The sequence below is a fragment of the Quercus lobata genome, chromosome 4 (assembly GCF_001633185.2).
Source record: "Quercus lobata isolate SW786 chromosome 4, ValleyOak3.0 Primary Assembly, whole genome shotgun sequence".
Taxonomy (NCBI): Eukaryota; Viridiplantae; Streptophyta; class Magnoliopsida; order Fagales; family Fagaceae; genus Quercus; species Quercus lobata.
This window is the reverse complement of record NC_044907.1, coordinates 47,446,331-47,457,664: the sequence shown is the minus strand read 5'-3', so window position 1 is coordinate 47,457,664 and position 11,334 is coordinate 47,446,331. Positions and strand designations below refer to the sequence as shown.

The following is an 11,334-nucleotide window of genomic DNA, read 5'->3' as shown; positions in this document are numbered from 1 at the left end:
GGATTGTTCCTAGATGCATATACCTTGTGTATTATGCATTGGTTGAGTGTTGTGCATTCAAGTATCTTGCCTTGTGCTTGTTAACTTGTATGTCCTTGTGTTCATTCCAAGTGTGAATGAGCACTGTGATCACTACCTTGTGGTGTTCACTTGGTTGATCAAGCCATGGTTTGTTTCTTAACTCCATCTCTGCTTGATCACCTTTAGCTTGCTTCATATGCATTTCATGTTTTTCTGCATACAATGATCATGTGTATTGTTGTGTTTCAGGAGTTTCATGTTCTTATAACTCAAGTGCTTCACAGCTTCTAGAGTTAGGTGTGAGTGAGTTTTGTTCAACTGTTCCCAACTCACATGTTAAGTCTAGAGTCTGTTTTAGGGTTTTGTCACGGAATAGCCAAAGGGGGAGATTGTAAGGTTGAATTTATTCAACCATTTAATTGGCTTTATTCCGTGCCAAATTTGCTTGTATTTCAGCATTTAGTAACCCTGTATTTAGATGGGATTGATGTAAGGGTAGTGAGTGAGATAGAGTGAAGTTTTGCTCAAGAGTGTGCAAGAAAACAGAGACTCGCGGCTTGGTCTCTCGGGTGACTCGCGGCTGCAAGCCGCTAGACGCAGCACACGTGCCAAGCATGCTGGAAGGTGAACAGTCATGCAAGCTGGAGCACTACAGGACAAAACAGGATAACTGGCCATACAGTTATCTCGCGATTGGATCTCGCGACTTAGTCAAGCCGCGAGGTCAAGTCGCGAGCCACCCCTGTTTTTGTAAAACCTGACGTTTCACATTCCTCTCCCACTCCAGTATAAATACCCCTTTTACCCACGATTGTAAGAGAGCTTCCAGAGAGAATTTTGAGAGAGAAACCCTAAAGAAAAACAAGATTGATTCACCCACAATCTATACATTAGAGTCTCTTCAAATTCCTCAATTCTCTTCCTCTCCATTGTCAAATCCTTGAGAGGCATTCTACCAAACCTTGTTCTCACCATAATCATCACTGTGAGAGAGCTGTTTGGATTTCTGGGAAGCAGTTAGGAATGAACCAATCTTCATTGGTTGATGCTACGGTCTAGTAGCGGAATCCGGGAAGCTAGAAAAGAAAAAGGTTCGGCGCAACCTCGTTGGAGCAAGAAGCTTGGAGGGCTTAGGTGCACTGGGTAGATTAGGCTTGGAGGGTCTATTGCTGTCCATGTATCCCAACTATATTTTCTAGTGAATTGTTCACCGCTTGGAGGGCGGCGGAGAGGTTTTACGCCGAGGGCTTCGGTTTCCTCTTCGATAACACATCGCGTGTTGTCTTTGTGTTTGCATCTTCCTTCCTCTCTATCTTTGCCTTTTTATTATCTGCTGTGGATTGTGATTTTAATTTGGCTTAGATAGTTTTACCACTTCCATATTATAGCTTATGTTAAGTTTCCGCACACTTGTTGTTTGACATAATACTTAAATTGGTTAAGTTGTAATTTGGGGGTCTAAACGTTCAAGGGTGTTTATACACATATTTGAACTTTCATAGAGGAAAAATTCGAATTACTTTGAACTTTTTTTTTTTTTTTTTTTGAGTTACTTTGAACTTGAGGGTATGATTTAGAATTTAATCTAATGCTAAATTGAAACACCAAGAGGTTTGTTTGAGAACAACCAAAATTCAAGGGTCATTTCGCATTTTTACCAAAATATGAAATATTTACTAGTACGATATTGGCAACGCTGGATTACTAAAGTTTAAAGTTTTGAATCTCATTTTTTTTATTAATAAAAATAATTTATTTTCACTGACATTATGCAAATCTCTAATCAAACTACAATAGTGGTCAGATTCTTTGGGAATGGATATTGCACATGTAGTTTCTTTGTAAGGCATTCAGCCAAAAAAAAAGTCTCTTTGTCAGGTTGTTTCATTCTTTAACAGAGTATAAAGAAAAGAATTGAAAGGGGACAGCTAAAGCTAATAATTCCTACTTCCTTAAAGTGAGGAAAAGTTTAGAACAGTATGTGCTTTCAAATGGGTACGACGGTCTTTACCAGTTGCTAGTTTCTTAACTTTAACTGAGTACGAAGAAAAGAATTGAAAGGGTACATCTAATAGTTCCTCAGTCATTAATTAAATAGAAAAATTCAAAACTATTTGAATTACTTCATTGTCGGTGATCAGTAGCATATATATGAGATGACCAAATCTTCATTTTTATTTTCTTTCTGACGCAATTTGGTTATATTGACAGATCAAACATGGAAACAGCAACTGTTCTTCAAGTTCTTAATTAACCAAGACAAATATTTTGATTGGAGCGTTTCTTTCATTGTTATTATGAAAAGTCGCAAATCAAACTACAGTAGTGGTCCCGTAGTTTCTTTGTTAGGTTCTTAAATTCTTTAACAGAGTAACAAGAAAAGAATTGGAAGGGTACAGCTAAGCTAATAGTTCCTTCTCCCTTAAAGTAAAAATAAAAAAATAAAAAAAGGTTTAGAATATGACACACCATTGTCTTTGTTGCTATGTTATATTCTTTAACCGAGTATGAAGAAAAGAATTGAAAGGGTACTTCTAACTTTAAAAAAGTTTAGATCTATTTCAATCAGTTAATAATCAGTGGTAAGTAGCATATTTAAGAAAACCCATCAAGGAATTCGTAGCATATTGATATAACCAAATCATCATTTTATTGTCTTTCGGACACAATTTGAATATTTGAAAGATCAAACATGGAAACAAAGCCTGCCTTCAGTGCAGCTGTTCTTGAAGTTCTTAAGCAAGACAACTACTTGGATTGGAGTGTTCGAGTGAAGACATATTTGATGGCTCAAGATCTTTGGGACGTTGTCGAATCAAGGAGCGAACCTCCTGCACAAGAAAATGCAACTGCTTTTAAGGCCTGGAGCAAGACGAATGCCATGGCATTACATGTGATCCAGATGTTATGCGGGCCAGACACATTTTCTGATATTAGGGAAATCAGCTCGGCCAGAATTGCTTGGGATACCTTGGCAGAGAAGTACAAAACTAAACGTCCTGACCCAAGTAGCAGGTAATTTAGATCATTCAAATATTCAATACCCTTAAAAGTCAAGTATCTCTCTCTCTCTCTCTCTCTCTCTCTCTCTCTCTCTCGTGACTTTAAAAACCGGTTTTCTCTTTAGTTTGGACAGTATTGCTCCAGTTCCTCCGAGAAAAGACGAGCTTCCTGAATCAAGTACTAAGTCAGGTACCTCTCCCTATCTTTCTTTTTCTGTGCGTATATGTTTGTGTGTGTAAAGTAGGCCGAAATACTAACAAGTTGACAACAAACTTGCAAAAAAATAAAAATTAAAAAATCAGCTTGAAAGCATTTGTAATAACTAAAATGTAGGCCCCTAGAGTGGGAAAAAGACTGTCGTCACCTTAAAAATGATCTTATGATCCAGTGTTATATACCGTATATGGATTTAACATATTGTGAGAAAGAAGTCTTATAGGATACATTTTCGTTATTGCGTTAAGTGTTGAGGTCACGTTTTAGGAGGACAATCTCCCTCCCAAAGAATTGGAAGAAGATGGTGATGCGCCACAACGGAATTAAGCTCCAATTGTTTCCACCGCCACCATTCTTCATTTGTTTTGTTCATTTGTTCGTTCTGTTTAGAATAAATCTTACAAATTACACTTTGCAATTAATGTTGAAACTTAGTAAATAGAGAGAGTCTCATATTTATGGGTAAAATTTTATTTTTTAAAAAATATATTAGTTTATGAATTATCATGTCATTTAAAATTTTAAATAACTAGCCATTAGATATATTCTAAAATTTGTAATATTTAATGTATGAACCATGAAATTAATCCATTTTAAATGATGAAATTATATCATTTACATAAGTTAAATTTATTGACGTAAAAATTCTAACTAATTGAAAGATTAAAATAACCTTGTTCATTTTTCATATATACTAAAATAACCTTATTTGTTTTTCAAGTTTAAGTTATTGAGGGCTGTAAAGTGGATGAGCTTGGAGAACATTATTGCTAATCATGGAACATTTGGAAGACAAAATAGTCGAGTGAGCTCATGCAGTTTTAGGAGGTGTAGCTTCAGTGATCTAGGTATAGAGGCAAAAAATGTATCACATTGTCTAGCTAGACAGGATGCATTGAATAGAAAACCAGTGGACCGGCTAAGTTTAACAGCAAACCTATAGTCCTTTACTCGTAACTCAATTGCAGGATAATTTAATAAACACGAGATTATCTTGAATGAATGAAAGCATTTTCCTTATTAATTAATTAATTTTTTAAAAGAAAGTACTGGGGCATTTTTCTCCACAAAGATTTGTTAAAATTTCAAGTAAGTGTATTAAATATTGGGAGATTTAATAATCAGTATTATAGTGAAAGTAGTATCACTCGTTTAAAAGACAAACCCGATATTACTCTTTCTATCATCCATATCTTTAGCCCACTCATTGTCGTTAAATCCCAAAAGTTTAAATTCTTTGGAAAATGAATAAGGCAATCTAACTAAGTTCAAGTGGGCCTTGCACATAGCGATAATTCTATTAGCAATCTCCTAATAAATACTTTCATGTCGGATAATTCTATTAGCAATCTTCAATGAGTCCTAATAAATACTTTCATAGTTTCATGTCGCGACTATCGAGACCACCAAAGAGAAGTGAAAGCTCGGATTTATGCAAAAACACAAAAATTTGTTTAGACTCCCAAATAAAAATTAGGGTTAGGTAGCTTTTACTCTAACTTATACTAAGTGCGGAACAAGAGTAAATAAGCGCAAATAACCATTATCACTACCCTAAGCCATATTCATCGATTATCAACAATAAAAGGAAAGTTTAAGAGTACACGAATAACAAAAGATCCTGCAAGCCAAGTCTACCCCATGTACTTGAGCCCTCCAAGCTCCTGCTACCAACTAACTTCACAGAGCCTTGTCTTCTTTAGCTTTTCGGATCCTGCAATTCAGCTTGATTGCATCTGCCAATGAATGGCTCCTTCCAATACTTCCCAATAGCACCAAAATCTCACTTTACACTCAGAATAAGTGTGGTAAGTGTTTGGGCTAGTAACCTCTCAAGGATGTAGAGATGGAGAGGTAGGAGTTGAGGAAAACCACAAGGAAATGTGTAGATGATTGTGGGTACAACAATCTTTAACTCTCAAGTGTATTTTCTAGGGTTTTCTCTCTGAAAAGCACTCATTTCAATTTATGAATAATGATGATATATATAGTGTGGGTAAAGACATGGTAAAGCAAAACATAACTTTTTGCCAAACAGAGAGTTTCGTGAGTCCTTTGCAGGTTGACCTTACCCGTGAGACACTCGTGAAATCATACATCCTGACACGGCTCTTCACTTCCAGTCATGTACTCTACACGTGGCTCTTTTCGCGGGTAAGCTTCTCGCAAGACAGTCGTGAAATCCACTCGTTCATCCTTTGAAGCTTGAGTCTTCACAATCTCTCACACTCATCCCTTACAATTAAAACCGACATACATACAGGGAAAAATGATTGAAGAAACAATCAAATTTAGCAAGAAATTGAAGACAACACAACATAGTTGAAAATTACAACTTTACAGTCTCCCCCTTTGGCTATTCCGTGACAAAACCCCTAAACAGACTCTAGACTTAAATGTGAGTTTGTGAACATAGGCAAAACTCACTCACACCTAATTCTAGAAGCTGTGAAACACTTGCACCGTATACACCTGTTTCCTGAAACACTTGCATATACAACAAACTTTCATTAAACTCACAACAAGTAGAACACAAGGTACGTATAAGGAACAAGTAAAATGCATTCAAGATACCAAATGAAATGTAAGCTATGTAGCATAACTTAATCAAACATGAACAGTCATTAAGAAATGACTACAATGAACATTTATCAAGTAAATGATCATCCGGACACGCAATGCAATTAAGAGCAATGCTAAAATCAATTGCATGTCCAACAAACACATGATGCACTAAGGAAACTAAAGCTAAGAGCATTAGAAAGCAATAAGCATCAAAATGGCTATAAAAACCAAGATACAAAACAATACTAAAGAAAACCAAGTTTTAACTAAAGTACTTGAAAGCTTTAAATGAAAGCATTGTAAAATCCAAAAGCTATAAAAACTTAAAGTAAATTAGAAACCACCAAAATAAACCAATGTATGCTAAAATATGCTCCCCATCAAGCTGTACTCCCCCTCAAACTACTCCCCATTTTTGACTGGAATGGCCAAAGAGACTAGAATGCCTCAGACTCCAACATTGAGTTCTGCTCCTACGTCCTTATCATGTCATCAATCAGAGACAAGAAGGCAATAATCTGGCCTTCAAGGTAGGTGAATTGAGATGTGGAATGGTTGATGTGGGAAGCTAGCATGACATGCAACTCTTCAACCCTTCCGATTAGATGATCAAGACGATTGGGTGCTCTTGCACGCACTTGGGAAGAGGGTTGTGCAGTGTCCTCCAGAACTGAAGTGAAATGCTCAATTTCTTCTTTAGCGTCTCCTCCTTCTTCATCTCTTGGAATTTGAGAGACACCAACAGATGGTCTGAGGATATGAGCTTTGCTTTGGATCATGGTTTGCGCACTTGTTGGATCTTCTCTTTGCATCATTTAAAGTCCATTTGGAATCTCCACCCTTGCCCTTAAGATAAGAGACATGACAAGGCTTGGGAATGGTAGAGTTAGCCTTGAATTTCTTTTTGTGATGCTTTTGGTGAAAAGGTGGTAGATGTGACTGTAGATGTCGATCTCCTTGTGGGTGAAGAGATCAAATAGGAATATGGACCTTGGTGCTGACAAGTTCATCAAGTTCCTCACCGGGTAGAGGTTGAAGATCATGATATAGGCCAAAGTTCACATCTCCAGAGTGAATGTAATGGTGTGCAAGGCCTTCTTGTTGATTCGTCCACCAAGGATTTCCACAAGGGGTTTTAGTTTCTCCCTTCTCTCATCATATTGTAGAGATGTGTGTGGAGTCGTTAGATGAACCTCCAAGATTTCTTGAATCAAATCCCTTGAGATTAAGAACTCTCTCCCTTTTAGCCAACAGTTGATGTGATCTCCTTCCACAATGGCATTGTCATAAAATTCCCGAATGACATCTTCATACACATTGCCCATCGGATTCAATAACTTCGTCCACGTCCTTTCTTTGAACACTTCCGGAATGAAAGTGCCCTCTAAGGACTCTAAGTCCACAGTCCTTTCGTAGTGATCATTAAAGGCCATATCAACATCATCGTTTCGGAATGAATCCAAGGAGGTGCGGGGATGCTTTGAAGCCTTCTTTGTGGCCGATTGCTTGATAGGAGACATCTACAAAATAAACATCAACACAAACAAACAACAACAAATACAAACAAGGAACCAAACAACAACAAATACAAACAAGGAAACAAACTTGATTAGATACAAGTTAGTCCATAAAAACGAACAAAAGTCCTAGAAAGAACATAAAAAACAAACAAACAAAGTCACAATATCATGTTTTAAATTCTAAACATGTAACAAGACTTATCTAGCATGAATGAAATGCAAAACATGTCGAGTGATCAAGTGTGTGCATCAAGTGTGCATATGGTGTGCATGTGAGATGCATGAGCAATACATAACAAAGCACCCATGGGGCAAAGTGTGTGAAACATACAACCAATGTTTAAAACATGTTAAGAATGTAAAAACATAGTAATCCCTAAAATTTGGTACTCATCAGAGTCCAAAACAACGAGAAAATTCCATTTTGGCATTTCATCAAACACTTAGAGTGCATGCCAACCACTAACATGTAAAACAATGCGTAAACATGTTGAAATCTTGCCTAAATACATGTTAAAATTCCACTTAGGGCCAACACAAATAGTAGAACTTACCCTACAAGTACAAAGAATCTTACCCTACAACTTAGGGCCAATATAAGTACAAAGAATCTTACCCTACAGGTCTATTCCGAAGTACCTACCTACAGTAGAACTTACTGAGTTATATCAGTCTCAACTTCAATCCCTAATTGGACTTGATCTTGTTGAAGACTTTTCCTTTTCATAAATCTCCCTCTCTATGACTGACTCTACAACCCTAGGCACACAAAAGCAACTCCTATTATGTGTGTTTCTTTGTCTACTTGATGACGACTAAAATATTTCTTGGCGAAAAACACATTTTGGTCCCTACATTTTCAGCCGATTTCTGTTTTAGTCCCTAAGTTTTTTTTTTACCGCTTTTAGTCCCTCTCCTGAAAAACGCTTCCATTTTAGTCCCTGCCGTTACCTCAGAAACGAATATTGCAGACGTGGCAAACAGCAAAGTTAAATAATAATAAACTAATGTCCACGTGACCTAAATTAATAATAAAAAATATTTTTTAATGCCACATCAGCATCTAAATTAAAAAAATTAATTTATTAATTTTAACTAAATAAAAAAAATTAAAAACAGAATTAAAAACTAAAAATCTTATGAATTGAGATCTAAGTGTGCCTTGAATAAGAACAACAAGAATACAAACCCAGATCCAAGAACACAAACCCAGAAATTATTTAAAAAAAAAAAAAAAAAAAAAAAAAAAACTAACCAAAGCCAGAAATTCCGATCTCAAAGCCAACCTACAACAGCCCAGGCCAAGAAAATCAACCCACAGCCACAAACCCACTAATCACTATTTGGCTTGATTTATCAAAACTAAGCATTAAACTCAATCGAACATCATACGACTTGTTTCGAACTAAAATTTAATTTAACTAATCAAATTGAACACTACAAAAAAAAAAAAAAAAAATCAATTCGAAGCAATCACAAAGAGCTACATAAAACGAACGATCCGATAATCGAATTATCTAAATTTCATTATACCAACAAAAAAAAAAATTCAATAAATATATGATTCGATCTAAATGAAGAAATGGTAAAAGTTAGTTAGGTTTAAAGAGAAAATTTACAAGAGAAAACGAGTGCTGCGGCTGCGCCGAGGAAGCCGAAGAACGGTGCCGTTTCATCGCCGCTGAATGATGAACCCAAAGACATTGTTTTTTGGTTCTTGATCGGTGGTGGATCTGCAACGACGTCGTTCAGATCTCAGAGTTTCGGATCTCTCTCTCTCTCTCTTTGTTTTGATTCCGTACAGAAAAAAAAGGTGTGGACGAGTTTGCTTCAACTACTTTAATAAGCTGTTTTGTATTTAGTGGGTTTGTGGCTGTGGGTTGGTTTTCTTGGCCTGGGTTGTTGTGGGTTTTATTTTGGTGGTTGTGGGTTGGCTTTGAGATTGGAATTTCTGGCTTTGGTTAGTTTTTTTTTTTTTTTTTAATAATTTATGGGTTTGTGTTTTTGGATTTGGGTTTGTGTTCTTGTTGTTCTTGTTCAAGGCACACTTAGATCTCAATTCATAAGATTTTTAGTTTTTAATTTTTTTTATTTAGTTAAAATTAATAAATTATTATTTTTAATTTAGATGCTGATGTGGCATTAAAAAATATTTTTTATTATTAATTTAGGCCGCGTGGACATTAGTTTATTATTATTTAACTTTGTCGTTTGCCACGTCTGCAATATCCGTTTCTGATGTAACGGTAGGGACTAAAATGGAAGCGTTTTTCAGGAGAGGGACTAAAAGCGGTAAAAAAAAAAACTTAGGGACTAAAACGGAAATCGGTTGAAAATGTAGGGACCAAAATGTGTTTTTCGCCATATTTCTTTTATATGTTTTGGAACCCTATTACACGAATCTCTAGAAATCCAAGTCATCATGGGCTGAAAACTGAATTTTAAATTCAATTTGCCTGAAGCTCAATAGATCGAGGTTCATTAACTCTCGATAGAGCAACAAGTATTGAGTAGGTATTAGGATCTACATTTTTAGCTTTTCTTGAGCAGTCAATCTTATATCTTCAATAATACCACTTGTTATCAAATTCAAGGACTTTTTGAACACACTAGAAACTAACCCTCAATTACATATAAAGTGTGTGTTTGTCTATAAGATATTCTAATCACATAAGATATAACCCTTACGCTTAGACTTGAAATACATATATATTTTGGAATGCATTTCCAACGCATACAAATTATGACCCTAACACCATGTACTTATGCCATTGAATTTAACATCTTTTTTTATTATAGCTTTTTCAATGCTTGGATTGTAGACCTTATAGCCTTTAATTATTGGATCATAACTAAACGGCACATGCCTCTCACTCTTATCATCTAGCGTAGATTGCTTTTGACATGGTACAGTTACATATGTTATGCCCCTAAATAGACGTAACTGTATCTTTTGTCTGCTCTAATCTTGGATCATAGTTCTCGATATCATGTTAAGAATTTATCAGATCATTCTTTCAGCTATGCCATTTTGATTTGGTGATCTAAGGACTCTTAAAGATGACCAATACTATTTGTTTCATAAAATTCTTTAAATTCATTTGATCTGAATTTGCCCTTCTATTGAATCACAAGGTCTTAATTTCATAACTACTATACCTATCTACAACAGTTTAAACTTTCTAAATAATTTTAAAATCCTCATAATTCTATTTTAGAAAAAAAAAAAAAATAATCTTTTGACTAAAATCATCAATGAAGAGAAGAAAATAGTTATTTGTACAAAGCAATGATGGTTTCAGTCCACACATTCACATTGCTACGAATAAGCTACAGTGGCTTAGTTTCTCCTAAAAGCTATTTCTTGATTGCTTAACAATGATACATCTTCATAAATATGGTCAGATTTTCAATGGAAGACAATTCTCTCATCATCTTATTTTGTTCACCATAAATTGTTTGTCCTGCAAAATTTAAATGTCATCGGCACCTTGATTATCACATTTTTTCCGTAGTCCCTAACCAACTACAATCCCTCAAGAGAATATCAGTCTTTTTTTAAAAGTTGGCTGTTAAGACGTTCCTTAATAAGGTCTTGCTGGTTTGTTGTTTAATTAGGTAATGGAAACTGTAGTGGTTCTTTGTAGGGAAACCGAGCCCCCAGAGATTAAGAGGGAGAATGAGAGAATTTAGAGACTTGGAAGGGAATTCACTTAGTTCTTTATTGCTTTAACTTCCGTGATTAAAAGAACTAGCCTCTTATATTCAAGCTAGGCTTGGTTAGAAACAACTTCTTCTATACTATCGTAACTAACTCTATCTCTCTCCTATCAGCTATCTAACTACTATTATAGCTCATACTAACACATGTCCTAATTCAAATAAGCATGTGACCTAACTGAAATAAGCAGTGCGGATTACAATTAACCGTACATGCCACTAATTGCACATTAACTACATGCTGTTATTGAGTTGATACTGCTGTTGTACTACTTGCTGCTGCACTAAG

At 35.7% G+C, this 11,334-nt stretch overlaps 1 protein-coding gene across 1 annotated transcript in view; it reads left to right on the top strand.

Annotated features, from left to right (window-relative positions):
- Positions 1 to 2,678: 2,678 nt before the first annotated feature.
- Positions 2,679 to 11,334, top strand: part of LOC115985351 — a 44,505-nt gene continuing 35,849 nt past the window's right edge. The window contains exons 1-2 of the mRNA XM_031108298.1: positions 2,679 to 3,036; positions 3,149 to 3,213. Of these exons, the coding sequence (XP_030964158.1) occupies positions 2,714 to 3,036; positions 3,149 to 3,213 (388 nt within the window). The 5' untranslated portion in view covers positions 2,679 to 2,713. The remainder of the gene's footprint in view (positions 3,037 to 3,148; positions 3,214 to 11,334) is intronic.